At 44.1% G+C, this 23,647-nt stretch overlaps 1 protein-coding gene across 3 annotated transcripts in view; it reads left to right on the top strand.

Annotated features, from left to right (window-relative positions):
* Nucleotides 1-446: 446 nt before the first annotated feature.
* setbp1 (SET binding protein 1) overlaps nt 447-23,647 on the top strand; it is a 106,400-nt gene continuing 83,199 nt past the window's right edge. The window contains exons 1-2 of one of the 3 annotated variants that reach the window (XM_060906995.1): nt 447-1,141; nt 17,024-17,669. In XM_060906995.1, coding sequence (XP_060762978.1) covers nt 17,199-17,669 — 471 coding nt within the window. In that variant the 5' untranslated portion in view covers nt 447-1,141; nt 17,024-17,198. Of the gene's footprint in view, nt 1,142-4,073; nt 4,159-17,023; nt 17,670-23,647 lie in introns of those variants that run through there. The other 2 variants (XM_060906996.1, XM_060906997.1) reach the window with 2 other exon arrangements.

Below are 23,647 nucleotides of genomic sequence, written 5' to 3' on the forward strand. Positions count from 1 at the left end.
ACGGCAAGAAGGTCCGGGTTCGAGCCCCGTGGCCGGCGAGGGCCTTTCTGTGTGGAGTTTATCATGTTCTCCCCGTGTCCGCATGGGTTTCCTCCGGGTGCTCCGGTTTCCCCCACAGTCCAAAGACATGCAGGTTAGGTTAACTGGTGACTCTAAATTGAGCGTAGGTGTGAATGTGAGTGTGAATGGTTGTCTGTGTCTATGTGTCAGCCCTGTGATGACCTGGCGACTTGTCCAGGGTGTACCCCACCTTTCGCCCGTAGTCAGCTGGGATAGAACAGGATAAAGCGGCTAGAGATGAGATGAGATGAGATGAGATGAGGATCTCAGTAGCATCAGGCTAATGCTGTGCTCCAGAGCGGACAGGAAGTGGCGCCACTGAGCAGAGAGTGAGTGAGTGAGTGAGAGAGAGAGAAAGAGAAAAAGAGAGAGAGAGAGGACTCGCGCTTCAAACAGAATCCCAGCGCGTGTTTCTGCAAGATCATTATCAGAGAGAGAGAGAGAGAGAGAGAGAGAGAAAACTGCTGCGGGACTCGACGCACACACACAAGGCGCGCGTGCACACACACGCACGCACGCACGCACACTCACGTCCAGATGGAGTCCAGAGGTGCGAGGCTCTGTCCCTAAGTCCGATCAAACCCAAGGAAATACCAAAAACTGGATTTTTTTTTTTTTTTTTTGCATGCGACTCAGGCCTGGCGCTATCCGAGCAGGACTTTGGATTTTATATGCTATATTTTATTTTTCTCCGCAGTGCAAAGGGAGTGTGTGGTTCGACCGAGAAGAGAAGAGAAGCGGTGCACTCGAACCCTACTGCTCCTGGTGCTGTTTTTCCTGCAGTTGAACTCCCAGTCGAACCCGTCCTGGAGCGCGTGCAGTTTCCTGCGCTAAAGCCCCCGCGGTGCGGAACCCTTTCATCCCCGGTCCGGTTTGCAGCAGAGTCTCAACCCACTGCTCATCATCCGGCTCATCATCATCATCATTATTATTATTACGGAGATTCCAATTGACGCCATTTTACCCTCATAAACACCTTTATTTTTTTTTTTTATCCGATTGCAAACTTGACATCACTGATCACATTCATGTCACCGGATGGATTTGCTTTTCAGGACGTCAGGGAGCGCTTAGGACATGGGTGAGTTCCCTTCAGAGCACTGCTTTCTCATAAGATTAACGCAGTAACTTCCATATGCAGATCTGTTCGTGTCTGATGGACCAGGACTCCTGAGAGTCAGCACCAGAATGAAAGCACAGTGTGTGTGTTGTGGACTGAAAGTGTAACAATGTTGTAACACTTTGTCTGGAGTGTTACAAAGCCATGATCTTGCACCTGGGACCTTGCTGAGTGATGAGGACTCTGGGGTTTTGCAGTATGGTGTGAACACATGGAGCGGTGGATCTCCTCGTAGGTCGTTTACTGTCATTAGATGTAGGAGGGCAGATCCGACACCCGAGTGTAATTTCCACTACAAGCCTGTCAGCGTGGGTTCCATTTCCACACCGTCCTACGCAACTAGTTGTAGTCGTGTTTTGGTTTTGTTTTGAAATATGGAGGATGTTAAAAGAAGTGGGCGGCACGGTGGTGCAGTGGTTAGCACTGTCACCTCACAGCAGGAAGGTTCTAGGTTCAAGCCCAGTGCCTGACAGGGGCCTTTCTGTGTGGAGTTTGCATGTTCTCCTTGCGTCTGCATGGGTTTCCTCCGGGCGCTCCGGTTCCCCCTACATGCAGGTTAGGTTAACTGGTGGCTCTAGATTGACTGTGAATGTGAATGGTTGTGTGTCTCTATGTGTCAGCCCTGTGATGACCTGGCGACTTGTCCAGGGTGTACCCCGCCTCTCACCCACCCATAGTCAGCTGGGATAGGCTCCGGCTTGCCCGCGACCCTGCACAGGATAAGTGGTTATGGATAAAAGAAGTTTTGCCAAGAATATCTTGGGCATCCTTATGATTTGTCATAGAATTCTCTGTGTTTTCTTAAAAACCCGTCCATTTTTAATAAAGGGGGTGGAGCCACAACCAGGTGTACTACAGCTATGAGATACCCAACCCGGCATCTTCTAATCTAAGTGTGGGAATGTTGGTCTATCGAAAACACAACACAGGTCCGTAGGCTGCACTGTCAGAAACAGGGGTACAATAGGAGTCCATTTCTATCCCTCAAGGTACAGTCTACACTAATGTACTCCCTAAGGCTCATTATTGGACCTCAAGGTAACTATGTGTACCTTTTTAGGGCCAAAAAGGTGTATACATGTTCCCAAACGGTATATAAAGGGTACAGATAAGTACTTTAGAAGGTACTGCCCCAGTGACAAGCCGTTGTACACTGATGTACTTTATATTCTGAGAGTATGGTATGCAGGATTGGACATCAGGGATGTGCATCTCCATTAGTGAGACTGATGCGATACACATCCCGAGCCATTCCTGATAATCTGATACATTAAAGATACATAATGAAGCAACTACTTGGGCGGCACAGTGGTGTAGTGGTTAGCGCTGTCGCCTCACAGCAAGAAGGTTCTGGGATCGAGTCCAGTGGCCAGTGGGGGCCTTTCTGTGCGGAGTTTGCATGTTCACCCCGTGTCTGCATGGGTTTCCTGTGGGTGCTCCGGTTTCCCCCACAGTCCAAAGACATGCAGGTTAGGTTAACTGGCTACATAGGTGTGAATGTGTGTGAATGGTTGTTTCCCAAGCCCAGAAATGGGAGGGTTGCGGCAGGAAGGGCATCTGGCATAAAACTATGCTCTAATTAATATGACATGTGGATCAATAGGGTCCACATGGACCCCGATCTGGCAACTGATGAATGAAGCAACTACTAATGCCATACGAGATGATTCACACTTATTGTGATGCAGTGCGATTTGATTTGACACAATACGATTCCACTTGATATGATGTGTTGCACAAGAATATCTCATCTCTCATTATCTCTAGCCGCTTTATCCTGTTCTACAGGGTCGCAGGCAAGCTGGAGCCTATCCCAGCTGACTACGGGCGAAAGGCGGGGTACACCCTGGACAAGTCGCCAGGTCATCACAGGGCTGACACATAGACACAGACAACCATTCACACTCACATTCACACCTACGGTCAATTTAGAGTCACCAGTTAACCTAACCTGCATGTCTTTGGACTGTGGGGGAAACCGGAGCACCCGGAGGAAACCCATGCGGACACGGGGAGAACATGCAAACTCCACACAGAAAGGCCCACGCCGGCCACGGGGCTCGAACCCGGACCTTCTTGCTGTGAGGCGACAGCGCTAACCACTACACCACTGTGCCGCCCTCACAAGAATATGATGCTATGCAATTCAGTTCAGTATAGTACAGAGAGTTTTTGGCTCTTCTTAAGCAGACCGCAACTCATAAATTAACTGAACCATCAGATTTTACTGATGCAAATATATTAAAAATGACGCATTTGAATTAATTCCACATTGTATCCAGTGCACACTTTTTTTTAATCACAGCAGTCACATGGTAAATGTTTATGCTGGTGCGCTAATGCGATGGTGAATCTTACCATCCTGATTGGACACTGGGCAGTTGCATTTATTTATCTGTTATTTTCTGTAACCGCTTTATCCTGGTCAGGGTCATGGTTGATCCAGGGAACACACCCTGAATGGGATGCCATGGGCACCATGCATACACATTCACATGTGTATCATTCACACAAGGGGAAATTTAGCACAGTCCACCTACATGTATGTTTTTGGGAGGTGGGAGAAAACCAGAGAACCCAGAAGAATCCCATGTGGACATGTGAAGAATATGCAAGTAACTCCACACAGACTAGGATTAAACTGGGGATCCTGGAAGTGTAAGGCAGCGACTCTACCTGCTTGATCAACTCTATGCCACAACCGTATGCAATTCGATTGGTTACATTTAAATGATAATTATAAAAAGGGGAGGAGTCAGGGAGCAGTGTTGTACTTCATAGAGGTTCTTGACTCAGCATGCAGGCTGATGATGCAATGCTCTGTAATGTTGACTGACACGACGCAGATCTCGCATATAAACACAGAGCACAACTTGTCTTAGCACACACTGCCATCATGCCTCGGAGGTTTTGCATAACCGAGCAACAGCAGCTTGAAGATGATCAACTCGGGTAAGAGGATGTGAGGATCAGATCAGGTAGACCCGTGGAATAATTGCATCCCTCCAGATGTTGCGTTTGATTAATAATCTATTATTATTATTATGTAAATGGGTGCCCAGGGTATGGGTGCTCAGGGCATGCTAACCTGGGCACCCATTTTTTAAGAACGGGCACATTTATGAAAGGGTTATTCTACACATGGGCAAATCACAAGTATTACACGTTTTATATGACTTTTATATGATATCAATATGGCTATGTATAAAAGAGCATTTTACAGTCCTAAATAATATCTATGACTATAAGTGTTTATGACTTATAGTTCTTTGAATAGATCCTGTATGGGCCAATTTTGTAATATTTTCTGTCGTCCCTTTTATAACGTGGTTCAGAAGAAGGCAAAGAGAGTAATACGAAATACAGCATGCATGAGTGTATCGTTGTAGTTATTATAAAGTTGTCTTTAAAGCAGCGAGTGTGCTTATTGGACTAGAAAGACTGTGTAAAATACAAGGCAGTATATGAACATCTGGTTCAATATCCACTCAGTGAGTTACACTAGTGCTCAGGGAACATTGTTAATTAAGCATGTGGTTAATGATAGGGAGGTTTTTGCTCCTCACACTGCCCCAGAGCAGCGAGAGTCCTGCTGAGATGATTCATCCAGTTGAAGTAACTGGAGTTTTATAAGCTATGGTTGCCATAGTCTTGGAGCTGGAGACTAATGCTATGTATTAGCCCGGGGCAGGACTGAGGCATGCATGAAAATGATTTACATTGTTTGCCATAATTTTAGTTGCCATGACAACCTGATTTTCTGCGGTACATGAGGTTTATACCATGGCTGGGACATGTGGGGGCTATTAGTGAAGGTGATGGAGACTCTCATATTTCTGTAATCATTCTGTTCGAGCTTGGAAGAGGTGTGTTGAGCGCACTGTGATCATTTGGTAATTGGGATGGGTGTTAAGCCGTACTCATGACTGTTTGGGAAAAGAACTACTGAGATCTTAAGCATTATTAAACCCAAAATCAGAGAGTTCTGATCAACGAGGTTGCTAGTAGGGATGTAGAACCAAATACAAATATGTTGTCCAGAATGAATATTAATGCCAGGTGGCATGATGGTGTAGTGGTTAGCACTGTCACCTCACAGCAAGAAGGTTCTAGGTTCAAGCCCAGTGGCCGACGGGGGCCTTTCTGTGTGGAGTCTACATGTTCTCCCCGTGTCTGCGTGGGTTTCCTCCAGGTGCTCCGGTTTCACCCACAGTCCAAAGACATGCAGGTTAGGCTAATTGGTGGCTCGAAATTGACTGTGAGCGTGAATGGTTGTTTGTCTCTATGGCCAAGTTTACATTAGACCGTATCTGTCTCGTTTTCTTCGCGGATGCACTGTCCGTTCACATTAAAACGCCGGGAAACGGGAATCCGCCAGGGCCCACGTATTCAATCCAGTTCGTGTCTGGTCCGGTGCTGTGTAAACATTGAGGATACGTGGATACGCTGTGCTGAGCTCTAGCTGACGTCGTCATTGGACAACGTCACTGTGACATCCACCTTCCTGATTCGCTGGCGTTGGTCATGTGACGCGACTGCTGAAAAACGGCGCGGACTTCCACCTTGTATCACCTTTCATTAAAGAGTATAAAAGTATGAAAATACTGCAAATACTGATGCAAATACTGCCCATTGTGTAGTTATGATTGTCTTTAGGCTTGCCATCCTTCCACTTGCAAGTAGTAAGTGATATGCGCTGGGATCACACACACAGCGGCTCAGTCCCGAATCACTGCTCGTGCGCTTCACTCGCGCGCTCTGTGAGCTGCGCAGGGCCGGAGTGCGCACCCTCCAGAGGGCACTCGCTGTTCAGGGCGGAGTGATTTGGAGCGCAGCCGCTGAGGAGGAAGCGATGAGCCGTACTGACACATTTCAACTTATGTGCCAAATTAGTCATGTGATTAGCGTATCCGTGTATTGGCGTTGCTGTGTGCACGCGAATCGTGTATTGGCGTTGCTGTGTGCACGCGAATCGTTTTAAAAACGTTAATCTGATGATCCGCTGATACGGTCTAATGTAAACCCCACCTATGTGTCAGCCCTGCAATGACCTGGCGACTTGTCCAGGGTGAACCCCGCCTCTCACCCATAGTCAGCTGGGATCGGCTCCAGCTTGCCTGCGACCCTGCACAGGATAAGCGGCTATGGATAATGGATGGATGGATGGATGGATGGATGATAATGTGTTCTAAATGGATATAAACAGGAAGTGCACTATTCATTTTTAAGATAGCTTGACAGAAAAAAAACCCCCAAAACCCAATCATGCTAACATCTCTAGTTGTGCCCAAGTATGAACTTGAATAATGTATCTGAAGTTGAGGAACTTGTCAGAGACAGAATTCGCAGATCATGCTGGCAGTACTGGCATTTCACTCTCTCGGTTTTTCCCAGTGTTCCAAGGGCATCATGATTGACTTCATATTGAATTAAAAATAAAATCTAAACAAGAGAAAAAAACTCTCTCCAGTTTAGCCCACACCCACGAATACAGATATTTGGAGCACGAAACATGTTCAGATAGTGGCATTGCATTACACCCCTACCACTTCGAGTTCTGCCCTCATGAATGCAAAACTAAAAAGACATTATTTCCACATACAACATATTTGATTTGCACTCCAGGAATGCAGCCCTGTTTGACTAACGCACAAATAAAAGTGGTGTTTATGTGTGTGGATAGATCTCCCTCTTTCCTGGCTGGGATGAGTTTCGCTGGAGGACGTCCAAGTCCTGACAAGAGACAAAGGAAGAGCGGGAGATATCCAAGGACAAATCTCATTTTTGGCAGCAGCTCCAAATAGACTATCAGAGCAAGAACACCTTTTGGCAGTGAGACGCGGAGGAGGAGGGGGAGGAGGACTTTTTTTTTTTCGAGCCATTTTGTTTTCCACACTGTGGTTTAAATTCCTGTCTCGTCAGATGAAAAAATCTAGTTTAACAATAATGCATTAGTTATTCTGCTGAAAGAAAAGTAGACCACAAATAAAAATAAGGCTCTGGCTGTTAGATCATGGCACCGAAAGAGGAAAATAATGGCATGAATGTATACATAATAGATTGTTGCATAGATGTATCGAGGATGTATAGACTGCATGGCTGGATTCGTTACAGGATAATTAGACGGTTATGTTGAAAAGACACACTGATTGAAAAAGGCGTGATTATATTTTAACCTCTGTGTCGGTAAATCCTTTTATTCCACAAAGCCAGACAACAGTGGGTTTGACAGTGAAGCAAATTTGCTTGAAATGAATCACCGTTGGTGTTTTCACCATTGGAGCCAGATGAGCGTTCTTTTAGGAAGGTTTCCCAGCTGTTTTAGATTTGTTGACATGTTTTTGCTGAGTTAGCTTGCTTGAGCAGTGCTCCAGTCTTTCCTATTGAGCACTCCGTGTTCCTTCCCAGTACTATATGCCTCTGAATAAACCAGATTTGCCAGACTGGACTGTACGTCATCCATGACTGTTGTCTGTCCAAGCTCCAGGATTGAGAGGATGTAATCATGGACAGCTCCAGTGGTATATGGTAGTCATGTCTAAACCAACCAACCAAAGTCATGCAACCAGAGACAGATTATATGTTACTTCTCAGCCTCTGATGCATCGTGTACTGTATTTTTAGCTGGTCGAAGCTGCAGTTTTGCATCTGTAATGCATTGCTTTTATGGCCATTGAGGTCTGTCTTGAACAACTGTGGCTAAGGGAGATGAATTGACTATTTAGTGGAGGGCTTCCAGGCATTTGTTTGGCTTCTCTGAGAGAGCTGTCAGCTCTGCCACTCCAGACAAGTCGATCTCTAGTTGGGGAATACGGTCAGTTCTCCCTAGGTGGTGAGCTGCATATTCTCCAGACAGCTTCCTTCTGGAATGTTCTTTTCTAAGAGGTTATGAATATGTCATTGGGCTTGTAGCTGACAAGCATTCGAACGCTGGCCTGTCGACGCTGCTTGCGATGAATAGACTATAATGAGAAAAGCACTGAATGGAATCGTGACTTGTTGGTTGTGAGAGAGCTCCTGTGTTATCATCTCATCTCATCTCATCTCATCTCATCTCATCTCATTATCTGTAGCCGCTTTATCCTGTTCTACAGGGTCGCAGGCAAGCTGGAGCCTATCCCAGCTGACTACGGGCGAAAGGCGGGGTACACCCTGGACAAGTCGCCAGGTCATCACAGGGCTGACACATAGACAACCATTCACACTCACATTCACACCTACGGTCAATTTAGAGTCATCAGTTAACCTAACCTGCATGTCTTTGGACTGTGGGGGAAACCGGAGCACCCGGAGGAAACCCACGCGGACACGGGGAGAACATGCAAACTCCACACAGAAAGGCCCTCGCCGGCCACGGGGCTCGAACCCGGACCTTCTTGCTGTGAGGCGACAGCACTAACCACTGCACCACCGTGCCGCCCCTCCCGCGTTATATCATCTCATCTCATCTCATCTCATCTCATCTCATTATCTCTAGCCGCTCTATCCTGCTCTACAGGGTCGCAGGCAAGCTGGAGCCCATCCCAGCTGACTACGGGCGAAAGGCGGGGTACACCCTGGACAAGTCGCCAGGTCATCACAGGGCTGACACATAGACACAGACAACCATTCACACTCTCATTCACACCTACGGTCAATTTAGAGTCACCAGTTAACCTAACCTGCATGTCTTTGGACTGTGGGGGAAACCGGAGCACCCGGAGGAAACCCACGCGGACACGGGGAGAACATGCAAACTCCACACAGAAAGGCCCTTGCCGGCTACGGGGCTCGAACCCGGACCTTCTTGCTGTGAGGCGACAGCGCTAACCACTACACCACCGTGCCACCCCTCCCACGTCATATCATATATCATATCATATCATATCATATCATATCATATCATATCCTTGTCTTGTTAATAGCCATCAGTATTCATGGATGGTGTTGTCAGCTGGTGAAACGTGAGCGTTGAACTAAGCAATGACAAACGGTTTAAATCGTGATTTTGCGTTTCGCTTTGGAAACTGCTTCCTTTGGCATCCTGTGTTCAAAGGATATGGTGTTACACCTCGAAGGTTTCCCCAGTATTTATTACTGCATCGGAGCAAAGTGTGAACATGTCGAGTTTTTGGCAAGGCTGCTTTTTTTGGAAGCCTTTCTCAGTGTGCTCTGTTCATCGCCTTAAAAGGGGCTGAGTTACTGGATGGAATCTTTTCACACTCACAGTATGTGTGATAGCCAGGCCCAGGGAGGAGCAAACACTGTTAGTCTACTTACTTAATCAGCCCAATTCTCATGTCTACTCCTTTATTTACTGTCAAGTGTTTTCCAGAGCTTCAAGGATTCAGCGTGCTATTACATCTTTTTCAAAGACTGGTTTTCACATTGCTGAAATATTACTCTCTGTTGCTTCTATGCTTCTTGTTAACTTGCTAAAGCACAAAGCATCCATTGCATAGCTAAAATGGGTATGTCATGATTGTGCCAATTAAGGGCTGTCGTTTTTTTTTTTATGTCGGGTGCAGTGAATGTACATTCAGATAATTGCAACACAAAGCTGTGATCGTCCTAATTGAGATGCGCCCAGAAAAAGGATAGAGCAGATCAGTGCACAAAGGCCCTGAAGGACAAACATCTGAATGTGTTCCCTTTAGAAGCAGCCAGCGGCGACATTGCTGACACAGGACTCTTTCGTGCAATTAGCAGAAAATCCAGCATGTGCCTCTGGCATATTTGTGAAAATAATAAACCTATTTTTGAACAGACTGTAGTCTTGGACAATTAGCTCACAGTCGGTTTGCCTGCAGAGCCAGATAGGGGTTATTGTTATATAAGCTTTAGGCTTAGACCTGATTGATATTGTTGGTTATCAGAACAAAGAAGGATTCCAAGACTAGTTTGGTTCGTAATTTTTTTTTTTTTTCCGAAGAGACATGGCTGTCTGAGTATATAGTACAAAGGTTTTTAACTATCTATTTTAGTTCATATCTCGGTAAAAATGCCAGGAATAAGGTTAAAGTAGAGACGCCGTATTCAGTCTCTGATGTCTCCGAGCTCATGTATGCAGAAGAAGGTAGATAAGGTTTTCTTCCCACTGTGTCTTCTGATGTAACATGAGGAAAAATTCAAAAAGATGCAGGATGTGGTAGATTCATATGTCTTTGAGGAAGAGCACCTTGCCCGAATAGTAGCTGTTGTGTAGTAGCAGAGAGCTAGCTAGTGGTGGGAATCGGCAGATGATCAAATTGAGAGAAAGTGAGTGTTCGTATTTGGAAAAACACACCATTTCTTTCTTTTCATTTGTTCATTCGTTCATCTAGAGTAACTATTTTTCCCTGGTCAGGGATGTAGGTCAGGGTCCAGAACTCACCTTGGGAACACTTGGTGTGAGGTTGGAATACACCAGTCTGTTGCAGGGTATTTTATTTTGTTCAAGTTTCAAATTTATGAAAATCCTGGATGGAATAATTAAATAATATTGGCTGGTGTTGAGTGGTATATCAGATATATTCCATTCAGCTAGCATGATATTGAACGAGTCGAAGACGAGTTCAGTATCATGCTAGCTAAATTGAATATATCTGGTAGACCATGAAAAAAAGCCAGCCAAAATTATAATTATTATACATACACACTCTCTTCATATCAACATTCTCAAAGGCCAACGCTAGCTTACCCGCAACTTGGTGCTATTAGTGCGGCAGTCCTGTTACCTTCCAGCCGGTGGAGCAGTAGCGTTAGCGAAGGCCAATGCTAGCTTACCCACAACTTGGTGCTGTTAGTGCGGCAGTCCCGTTACCTTCCACCTGGTGTAGCGTTAGCGAAGGCCAATGCTAGCGCAGTCAAGCCGAATATTATTATTATTATTTTCCCTGTGTAATTTACTTAGTTACTTTTAAAATCAACATCTACAGCTACACACAATGGAGCGACCTGGCAGCCAAAAATCTCTCAAAATCTTCTGCTTTTAACCAAGCAAACCTGGCAGCCATGTTTGTTTACAAACTGTCACAGTCACTCGCTAGCACAGAAGTTTTACATTGCTGGCGTGTCTCTTTTCCAGTTTTTTGATGTCCGTTGGTATGTTTTTCTCTTGTGAAGAATATAGAACAAAGTTTTGGTAGCCTTTCGGGTGTTCGGCGCGTCTTTAGTTTCAGTTTTCAGTTTATTTACTGAATGTATAATCCTAGCAGTAGCCCTGGATTAGCCTTGTCTTCTCTCTTTCCCGGCAGACAGAGAAATTATTGTGTGCATGCGCAACAGAAAAGTTTTGCCATTGGATCTTCGCATGAGCACCGATGTGTGACGTTGTGTTGTCTTGACAACATGCAATATTGTAGCAATATTGCATGCTCATCCTCTATTGGGTAGAGTGGCGTAATACATGAAGGATAAGCGATATGATAACAATATTGAATGCTATCAATAAACCCGCTAGAAGGGAATAGAACATGTTTTTATTCCATGGGAAAAGTGGCCTGTATGTATAATAATACCTCTTATTATACATACAGGAAACCTTTTCGATGGAATAAAAACGTGTTCTATTCCCTTCTAGCGGGTTTCATTCATTTAGTTTGATAGCATGCAATATTGTCAGCATATTGTTTATCCTACGTGTATTACGTCACTCTACCCAATGGAGAATGAGCGTTGAATATGGTTTACGATATTGCATGGCTGTCAAGACGACATGACGTCACACGTCGGAGACGTAAAACTTCCGTACTAGCGAGCGACTGTGACAGTTCGTAAATAAGCATGGCTGCCAGGTTTGCTTTGTTAAATACGGAAGATTTTGAGAGAATTTTGAAAGAGAAAGATGCGTTGAACACCCGAAAGGAATGTGTATGTATAATACTACTACTACTACTACTAATATTGACTGTCTTTTTCCGTGGTGTATCAGATATATTCCATTCAGCTACTCGTCTTCGACTCGTTCAATATCATGCTCGCTGAATGGACTGTATCTGATATACCACTCAACGCCAGCCAATATTATTTAAATAAGACAATGATTGTATTGTTATTAGACACCTGACCCCACCCCAAACACCTCCACAAACCTTTTTTTTTTTTGCTTCAGCTGACAAACAATACATGCAGTATGCTACCTAAATGTGTTCTTTGATGGCTAAACCTACCAGACCAGCCAAGCCTCCACAGGAAACACCACAGTAATAGGTCTCTAATGATGCATCACGATTTATTAATGGTTGTTTTTGACTCACCATGGAATGGACCAAGCGTTATACCATTACGATTGTCACCATGTGATGGATAAACGAAGATGTTTAGTCTAGTGTGGATTCAGGCACTCAGGTGATGGCTGTTGTTTTTGAGTAGCTTCTCATCTGTCACCTGTCAGGCAGCCGAAAGGGAAAATGACACTGAAAGCTGTCAGACACCTGGCCAGCAGCAGTTAAGCAGGATGAAAGATTGAACTCCACCAGTGAGAGGAGTGAAGTCCCTGGTCCTTGGTCAATACTCATCAATGCTCACACAACGTGGGCGCTACTAAGGGAATCACTTGAGAGTATTAGGTTCACAAACAAGTATTGTTTGTATCGGCTGTTCCTGCAACGGTTTATTGTAACTAATCAAGCCATCATTGACGTGAACTGCCATGACATGTTTTGGCTTCTTGTTTGGCTTAACTTAGAACATTTCAAGATGTGGTCTTGGCTTTTTTTGTAGTTTTAAGGTATTTAAACTGATAGGTTACAGGCAGAAGGAAGAAGGCCAGATGATTCTGTGCTATTTTAGCGCTGAGTAGGTGGACTGTCAAAAGGCACACTCTCAGAATAAAGAGTGCTAAACTGTACCTTTCTTTGTTGCTAGAGTGGTAACTGTGAAAGATTCACCTTTAGCACCTTTAGAAAGTATCTTTTTTTTCCTAGAAAGAAGTCTGTACCTGTAAAGCTTTAGCTTAAAAACCTATTACAATCAATCTATGTACATTTAAATAATTTTTAAAGGTACTAATATAATAATATAATAAAGGTGGTGTAGTGGTTAGCACTGTCGCCTTACTGTACATCAAGAAGGTTCTGGGTTCGAGCCCAGTGGCTGATGGGGGCCTTTCTGTGTGGAGTTTGCATGTTCTCCCCATATCTGTGTGGGTTTCCTCTGAGAGGCTGTCCACACGGCAACGGATTCAGGTGAATCTGATAAAATTTTTTATCGTTTCAGCCTGGCGTCCACACGGCACCGGTGTTTTGGGTGCCCCAAAACGATATTTTTTGAGAACGGGTTCCAGAGTGGAAAAATCTGGTAATGGCGCCGTTGCAAAGTCATCTGGATGAGTAGAACGGATTTGTTTACGATGACGTCACAACCACATGACTAGAACAAGCAGCACTCTCGCTGTTTTGTATGAACCACTGCATTGCATTCGCTTTTGTATACAGCTTTTCTTTTAAATAAACAAGTAACCGAACCATTTCTTGAATTTCTTTTTTTTATTGGATAAGACTGCTTTTCAAAATGTTCACACACAATATAAAAAGTTATATAAATTCTATAAAAATGCTTTTCAAAATGTTCACACACAATAAGAAAATTAAGTTATATAAAACTATGCACACTAATAAAACTAATTTGTACACACAGAAGGCACGATTTCCTCGCGTAGTCGCAGCCATCTTCTTGTTGTTGTTGTGTGTTTGTTCCTGTGAGTGCTTCACGCCAGGTAGAAGAAGGGGTTTATGCGCATGCGTCCTACTTCTTCTATTGTTCTGGTGTCTCCAATGGGATCGTCTTACAGCGCACGTAGAGGTGTGGCATGTGTATTGCATCGTTTTCAGCAAGCGTTGTGTTGCCATATGTACCTGATATTTTACTGATCCGTTGCCCATGTGGACGTGATATTTTTTTTAATAAAATCTCGTTGCCGTTGTCGTGTGGATGTAGCCTGAGTGCTCCGGTTTTCCCCACATTCCAAAGACATGCAGGTTAGGTTAATTGGTGACTCTAAATTGACCGTAGGTGTGAATGTGAGTGTGAATGGTTGTTTGTTTCTATGTGTCAGCCCTGTGATGACCTGGCGACTTGTCCAGCTGACTATCACCCATAGTCGGCTGGGATGGGCTCCAGCTTGCTCGCAACCCTGCACAGGATAAGCGGTTACGGATAATGGATGGATAATATTATACATACAGGACACCTTTTCAATGGAATAAAAACGTGTTCTAATCCCTTTTGGCGGGTTTCATTCATTTGGTTTGACAGCATGCAATATTGTTAGCATATCGTTTATCCTACATGTATCATGTCACTTTACCCAATGGAGAATCAGTGTTCAATATTGTTTACGATATTTCATGGTTGTCAAGACAACATGTCACATGTTGGAGCTGATGTGAATTTCCAATGAGAGAGTTTTTTGTTGCATATGCACAGAAGCATTTCTTTGTCCGCCGGGAAAGAGAAAGACGTGTTGAACACCAGAAAGGCTACCAAAACTTCATTAGATATTCTTTGCACATATTTACAAGCAGTGGCGAAGTGTTACTATTAAAGCTGGGACTTCAACTCAGCCAAAACCTATCCAGACATCGAAACAGCAACAGGGCAAAGGATTTTGTAAGGGATTAGCGGCAGGCTGCCAGGTCGCTCCGTTGTGTGTAGTTGTTGTGAGATGTTGATTTTAAAAGTAACTGAAATAAATTACACTGGGAAATGAATACTTAAGTATGAGTGAAAAATATTGTAGGGAGCGTGCAGCGTGGAAGAAGAGTCTGGAGACAGAAATCTTAGTTTCTCGGTCATTAGCCTGTGCTACTTGCTCTCGATAGCACTGGCTTGGCCGCTTTATTAGCATTCGCTAACACTACTGATGAACGCCACACTGGCTGGAAGGTGACTTCACTGCTGCACTGACGGCGCCGATTCACAGTTAAGCTCACATTGGCCTTTGAGAAGGCTGAGGATGATACATTTTTTTTGTCCTGCCCACTATAAATCAAAATCTGATTGGTTAATTCATCTGTCACTTCCTACATAAGCACACACTCCCATGGCCTTCTGTCCCGGCGATGAAGTCCTAACCAATGAGTGAGCCAGCTCTTCTCAGCCTAGAGACAACAAACAAAAAAAATCTCATTTGGATAACTCGATTTTAATGTTTTCAGGACAGTAACCCTTTCATTTCTGAAGCAAATTTGACAGAAAATGAGGCCAAATTAGAAGAGAATAATTATAATGACATTATGAAAGAATGAAAGAAATGAAATGTAACGTTTGAAATGCTGATATGTTTGGGCTTCTCTGAAGGACTAGAAGGCCCTGACGGTTCCCCTCTGTTTACAAGAGAAAAACATACCAACGGACATCAAAAAACTGGAAAAGAGAGTTCGTATGTCTCTCATCTCATCTCATTATCTGTAGCCGCTTTATCCTGTTCTACAGGGTCGCAGGCAAGCTGGAGCCTATCCCAGCTGACTACGGGCGAAAGGCGGGGTACACCCTGGACAAGTCGCCAGGTCATCACAGGGCTGACACATAGACACAGACAACCATTCACATTCACACCTACGGTCAATTTAGAGTTACCAGTTAACCTAACCTGCATGTCTTTGGACTGTGGGGGAAACCGGAGCACCCGGAGGAAACCCACGCGGACACGGGGAGAAGATGCAAACTCCGCACAGAAAGGCCCTCGCCGGCCCCGGGGCTCGAACCCGGACCTTCTTGCTGTGAGGCGACAACGCTAACCACTACCCCACTGTGCCGCCCCGAGTTTGTATGTATAATAATAATAATAATAAGTATTATTGGCTGGCTTTTTTGTGGTAGATCAGATATATTCCATTCAGCAACTCGTATTCAACTCGTTCAATATCACGCTCGCTGAATGGAATATATCTGATATACCACTCAACACCAACCAATATTTTTAAAATATAATATAATCATATTTCCATTTGAAAGATACATATCAAGTGTGCAACTTAGATGTTTACGCTGAAGCTATTGTACGTATTAATCTTAAAAAAACATTGCATAATATTGCTATGAACAGCATTAACAATTCCCACGTTCTAAAACACACACATGTACAGACATTTTGCAGAATCTTCCTGGGCATCAGCATCTTCTGCAGCACTTGTCTACCTTGCAAACCAAATATACTGACACATGAGGTTTTCTCCTGACAACACACCTTCAGAAATATTTATCTGTACTTTCACTTTTCTCAGCTTGCCTGGCCATTCCTGGGCCAACAAGCTCCTGGTTTGTATCTGTCCCATCACTCACATTATAATTGTCCCAAAGGAAATGAGTGAAGCTCATTTATGCTTCCCTTTTGATGCTTAGCAGCCTGCAGTGGACATGTTGTGTTCAGGCCTAATTGGTTTTTTCAGGTCTCTGGCTGTGCAGGTTGTGGTCTGTCTGATGTCTGAAAGGTGTTTATCACTGAGCTAGAGGCCTCATTTGTTCACTTTCACACCAGAACTGGGGTTACTCAACTGACCACCAAAGCAAATGAGCTGGTCAGTGATGTAATTATGGTGTCTGGGAGTTTGCCCAGGGTGAATGGTATTCACTGTTCCAGTTGTTCCAGAGTAAGGTAGATGCTTGGACTGCCATTAATTTTTTTTTTAAACGCAGGGGCATTTGTTTTATTAGGCTAACTGATGTTGCTTGGTTAATGGGAAATGATTATACAGTGGGGCATTTTCACAGCTGCACTTCCTAAAGCTCTATTCGGCAATGAAGTCTGCCCTGTTATTAATTGCACTCATTACAGAATTGATGATGATCTAGTCCAGTTGCTTTGACTACTGTGGATTCCAGGCTTTGTTAATAAAAAGGTATATTTAAACTGCTCATTTTTTGTGTTTCTTTTCTTCACAGTCTCACACCAGGAAATATATACATTTGCAAGATTTGTACGATTCAAGGAGCAATAGAGTCAAGATCCATCACATCCCTTTCTGACTGAAGACGATCCACTGTCACCGGCACCCCCTTTGCGTCATCTTGGCTCCCTTCTGGTTCCTACGTCTTGAACCAAGTCTTGGAATCATTGATGGAGCAAAGGGACCTAACTCGCCTTTCGGGGCCCAAAGGGAACGAGGAGTTCTTCTCTACTGTGACCACCATTAACAGGGCTGATCTTACCGAGGTGGGCCTTCTAGCCACCCCAGTGAAGGGGCTTGGTCTGTCTGGTGAGCAGCAGGAACACGAGGAGGATGAAGACCTCGGCCTGGGTAAAGATATGGATGCCACTTCTAATGCAGATAGCGAGAAGTGGGTGCAGGGAGACAGCCTTGAGGAGCAGGAGTTCTCCATCAAAGAGGCAAGTTTCTCAGAAGGCAGCCTCAAACTGAAGATCCAAACCACCAAGCGGGCCAAAAAGCCACCCAAGAGCCTAGAGAACTACATCTGTCCACCCGAGATCCGTGTCACCATTAAACAGCCTGGGGAGCCGAAGACATCCAAGCATGGCAAGAGCACTAAAGGTGGAAAGGAAGAAGACAGAGGACCCCCCAGAAAGAGGGTGAGTATTTATTGATTGTCAGACAAAGTGGAAAAGAAATTATCTGCTTATTTGCGATCGCATTATCACTGCCGATGCATCAAATACCATTTTTCCGGATAGAGTAGCTACAAGTATGAGTACATGTTTAACGGTACACGTCATACTGTGGTTTTTTTAAGTACATCATACCGATACTGATACCGAAATAAATAACTTACTTAGTATGAAGCAATCCGTGTCTTGAAACATTAAATTTGGCTCTGATTATGCTGATTGTTGTCATAAAGACCACGTGTAGAGTTTTATATTAAGATGTTAAGGCATGTAAACAGTATGTTAAATAGAAAGCATGAGGTAATTTGATTCTTAATTTGATTACTTAATTGTGAAATACATCCAGATCGCTGTCATTTGTGTTGTCTGTTCATTAGCCTGACTATCTACACCAGGCTTACTTTGCATCGTAAATGATTGATACCTGATCCCAGTATCGGGTATCACTGCATCCTTAATTACCCCCTCTGTAAACATTATGATAAGAGGTTAAATTTAGTGCTCAAGTAATTTTTCTTTTTTTTTCCCTTTTCTTTTTGAATTTTTGATTTTTTCCATAGTTTAGCAAGCGATTTCAGGGAAAACATTCCAAGCTGTTTTTGTTTTGTGCGCTTTTATCCCTCCACATCTCTCTGGCCCTCTGCTGTGGCAGAACTCATTATAGAACAGTAGAACATTTGGCCTGTTGCCAAGGCACAAACCACTGTTTTCTGCATGCTGTCATCCTCTCTGTAACTGTTCAGCTGGCTGCGTGTCAAATGAAGGGTGTCCAGCTCTGCTGTGGTGCAATGCAACTCTGCCGTTAACCTTTTGTGGCATTTAGACTCAATGAGTTCATTGACTTACATGTGGATTAAGTAACTGCAAGCAGGCTCTTTTGGGGGATTTTAGCCTTCTGAAATATTTATGATGTTCTGAGCTGTAATTTAAAATATGCGAAGTAGAGGGAGTGTGTGTCACCGCGTCGCAGGCTTGTAGTACTCGAATCCAGGACTTGGACTTGAGTCCGACTCGTGACTTGACTTGGACTTGAGCACTGATGACTCGGACTCGTGCGTTAACTGCATTCGGACTCGTAAATTCGAGACAAGGACTCGGATTTTTTCTTTATTTTTTGTAACATGCCATAATAATCTGGCAGAAGATATTTATATCGACATTCATTTTTATACTAATTTCATGCAAGAGAGAGAATGCACAGTCACCTGTTCATACGTCATGTTCAGGAACAAACTAACGTTAACGGTGCTAAAATGCCTGGAGAGAGGCCCCTAGGATTGTCTGCTTTGCTTATACAGACTTCTCGTGCAGTGGGAAAAAATGCACTGCTGTGTGTTCCATATGTAGAAGAACTATCGAGGAGACGACGGGGACAACCTCGAACTTCAATCGTCATTTGGTAAGGCCCTGTCCACGCGGCAACGGATTCAGGTGAATCTGATAAAATTGTTTATCGTTTCGGCCTGGCGTCCACATGGCACCTGCGTTTTGGGTGTCCCAAAACGAAATCTTTTGAGAACGGGTCCCAGAGTGGAAAAATCTGGCAACGGCACCGTTGCGAAGTCGTCTGGATGAGTAGAACGGATTTGTTTACGATGACGTCACAACCACATGACTGTCAGTGCTTCACGCCGGGTAGAAGTGTAACGAACTCGATGCGAGTTGTCAACAAATCCTATAACTAGTCCAAACACTGCGGAAGCAGTAACCAAAACCGCGCACCGCCCGTGCGCTTTCCAAAAGCAAAACCAATCCTGCCAGCAAAAATAGGAAAAAAAAGGAGCGATCTCACCTCTTCAGATGTTGGTTTAAGTCCGGCAATACATTCCTCAAAAAGGGCAGAGAAGAAAGTAATCCATCAACGTGTAGCATTCAATTTATTCCGGACCATTAAAGAATTCTGGAGGATATCAGAATGTTGGCGTACCGGCTTCCATCTACCCCCATTCATTCCTGTCTCTCTCCATCTACCCCCATTCATTCCTCTTTCCGCGTCTTTCATTTTACGCTACTGATTAATAATCAAAACTTTATGTGGCTAATGCTACAGAAGAAGGGGTTTATGCGCATGCGTCCTACTTCTTCTATTGTTCTGGTGTCTCCGATGGGACCGTCTTACAGTGCACCTAGAGGTGTGGCATGTGTATTGCATCGTTTTCAGCAAGCGTTGCGTTGCCATATGGATCTGAAATGTAACTGATCCGTTGCCCATGTGGACGCGATATTTAAAAAAAAAAATCTCGTTGCCGTATGGATATAGCCTAAGACTCCATCCAGAGAAGTAAGTGACATGCTATGCTCATTGCTTTGTTGATAGCAGGGCTTGCTTGCTGCCTGATGAACTAGCTAGTGTTAACCCCCTTTCATGTTATTTACCCTGTTGATAGTGGGCGGGGCTTGCTGAGCGATGAACAAGCTTTTTATCTGTAGCCTATTAACTCAAATGGGGCAGTCGAGCAGGAACGTTAGTCCAACACAGCAGCAGAGACACTTTCACATAAAGGCAGGAACAGCCACCGTCACATGGTGCGATTGGAATCTTGTTCTCGGACTCGACTCGGATCAATAGAGGACTCGACTCGAAATTTTCTTTATTGACTTGGACTTGAACACTGGGGACTCGAGACTGGACTCGGACTTGAGGTTTAGTGACTCGACTACAACACTGCCGTGTCGACATGGTAACATCTCTTCGACGCATCAAACTAGCCATTGTTTAAAAAAGTTGGAAACATTTATAAGCACAAAAGCCTGTCAGAGGCTTGGCGTATTGCACCACGTTAAGCATCTACTACTGCTTAGCACTCGCTTGACACTTTACAATCACCTTATATTACTGCTTTTTGATTATGCTGATTTAGTATGGGGTGATAAAAATAATGAAGTGCTCATGCAACATCTTCAAATATTACAAAATATTTCTGCAAGATCTAATTTAGACTAACTTAAGTACTTTTCTGCGACTCGAGCTCTTAATCAGTTAAAGTGGGAACCTTTAGCTATCTGCTGCCGCCGCCATCGTTGTATAGCTGTATATAAATGCCTTAGCAGTATTATGGGTTCTGATTTTAATTTTACTAGGAACTATAGTACACAGAATTATGATACACACCGCCGTCTGGATTTACACTTGCTACTTGTGTGTACTAACTGGGGCAAACAGCGTTTTATATTTCATGCGGCCGCTGACTGGAACAGTTTAGATATTACTGTAAGACAGGCATCTAGCCTTCATGATTTCAAATGGTTTCTAAGATTAACTTAATTTTTTCATTCATATATATATATATATATATATATATATATATATATATATATATATATATATATATACACACACATGCACATGCACACACACACAGGGTTAGTCAAAATTATGTTAACACTTAAATGGTAGGAACCATTTATTCACAAAACATACATCATATGTGCAAGATGATTTACAGGACGGTCTCAGCCTGTTCACCATCGTGTTCAACACACAAAAACCAGCGAGCAACAGTACCATATAAAGCCCGGACGCACATTTCGTGGGGAATAGATGATACCACAGTCCTTATTCTATCCTTGAGGTCATTGGTATCGCGAACTTTCCTGCTATACACGCGCTCCTTCACCAAACCCCATCACCAGAAATCACAGGGCATCAAATCAGGGTAGTGTGGAGGCCACGGCAATGACCCACCACGACCTATCCATCGACCTGGAAACATGCGGTTGACATAAGCACAAACAGTATGGCCAAAATGCGGCTCCATCCTGTTGGAAATACCCCGCCAATCGGAGCTATAGTGGAAGTTCATCAATGGCGTACTGCTGCACCATCTGTAAGTAGACGTCTGACGTCACTGTTGGGGCGTCAAAAAGATAGGGCCCAATTACACCAGCAGCAGTCACGGCGCACCACGCATTCAGGAGAAAAATAATCCATTAGTGTTAACATAATATTGACTAACCCTATAGATATATATTCTTGTAGAAATATTTCGCTGTTAGTTTTTATTTGTATAATTCTTATTCAGGGGCAGCACGGTGGTGTAGTGGTTAGCGCTGTCGCCTCACAGCAAGAAGGTCCGGGTTCGAGCCCCGTGGCCGGCGAGGGCCTTTCTGTGCAGAGTTTGCATGTTGTCCGCGTGGGTTTCCTCCGGGTGCTCCGGTTTCCCCCACAGTCCAAAGACATGCAGGTTAGGTTAACTGGTGACTCTAAATTGAGCGTAGGTGTGAATGTGAGTGTGAATGGTTGTCTGTGTCTATGTGTCAGCCCTGTGATGACCTGGCGACTTGTCCAGGGTGTACCCCGCCTTTCGCCCGTAGTCAGCTGGGATAGGCTCCAGCTTGCCTGCGACCCTGTAGAACAGGATAAAGTGGCTAGAGATAATGAGATGAGATGAGATTCTTATTCATATTATTTGTTTATTCGATAGATATGAGTATACATGTGCAGGACCTCTCTGAAAAACACCATGGTGATGAGAGCCTCCTGTTATAAAAACGTTGTTATAAATAAAAATTTGAGTGTAATTTAGATTGAGAATAAAACCAGCTGTGTGTGTACGTACTGTATTTTGATTAAATGAATCACTGATTGCTAATCCAGTTCTGTTTTGTTGCGTCTGAAATAAATCTTGGTGTGATGGTGGCAACTGCAGTATTTTCTAAGACAGTAAGTATTTCATACGGCACATGATTAACTTAAGTCTGAGTTTTGTTTGGAACCAAAAGCCCAGTTTAGTGCACCACAGTGTGCTTGTACAATTTTCCAAAACATACATCTTGTTGCCCCTTGTTGCTCCTCCTTGCCAACTTCATGACAGTAAAATGGCAAGAGTGAAGCATTCTGGGACAGAAGGGGAGGAGGAGCTGGTGCTCCCACAGTCGGAGCCTGTAATTTGACCATAATTAGGGAGAAAATGCATACTTACTGAATGAACATCGAAGTGCAGGCATCAGCATCTTTCAGTGAGCATACCACAAGCCGAAATTGATTGCCTTCCTTTTATTCGATAACACTGAGGAACTGCTTGCGTAGAAATGCTCTCCGACGGTGTATTGTTCCTACAAATAGTCTTCCTGTTCGCCAAGATGTGCCAGCCGATACAAATTTATGCCAGGTTTTGAGGTTTCTTGCGCAGTGTGTTTTCATCTATTTTTTAACCAAATCCGATAGTTTGAGGCTTGAAACTGAAAAATGTCAGTAGGTTTCCTGCAAGAGGATCTTTGATGTTTTCAGTATATTCGTTGTAAGTCGATGAGTGATCTTAGAGGTGGCCTGTGGCACTAATTATTCTATCCACATTCACTGGATATGAGCAGTTGTGAGCTCTGACTGACTACTCTACTACTAGGATATCAGCTCATATGGAGCATTTGCATGTGACGTCACAGCCGATCCAGATTGTGACAGACGCCATCTTGTCGGTCAAACGCCATATTTCCGCCTTCTACTTCTAGTTCTACTTCTACCTTTTCTTCTGGAAAACCCTACTATATACAATTCTACTACAACGGCTGCGGCTACAAGCTCTCCCTACCTGTGCACGTTTTTTATGTTTTTTGTGTGTATTTTTGCGTGTTGTTCGTCTGTACCGGACTTCAATATCCACTACAACTGTATGGACTTACTGGACATTGGTTTCCAGCAGAAAATGACGGTTTGTAGCGATTTCCATCGCATGCACAACATTCCGGACGAGGAAAAAAAAAACATTCCGGACGAGATAGCGAGACCAGCGGGGTCTCCGTGGATTGTTATCGGAAGCAAAGCGAAGGAGGCGGCGCCGGGAGAGGAAGCAAAAGCGAGGCTGCAGAGCGGCCTGTTGACTAAGCTCAGAAAACAGCCACTCAAACCTCCACTGCTAAGCCTCTACCTCTCCAACGCCAGGTAAACAAGACGGACGATTTGGAATTACCTTATTCTATTCTATAATCGGCTGGTCAGTGCT

Source organism: Neoarius graeffei, chromosome 24, assembly GCF_027579695.1.
Source record: "Neoarius graeffei isolate fNeoGra1 chromosome 24, fNeoGra1.pri, whole genome shotgun sequence".
Taxonomy (NCBI): Eukaryota; Metazoa; Chordata; class Actinopteri; order Siluriformes; family Ariidae; genus Neoarius; species Neoarius graeffei.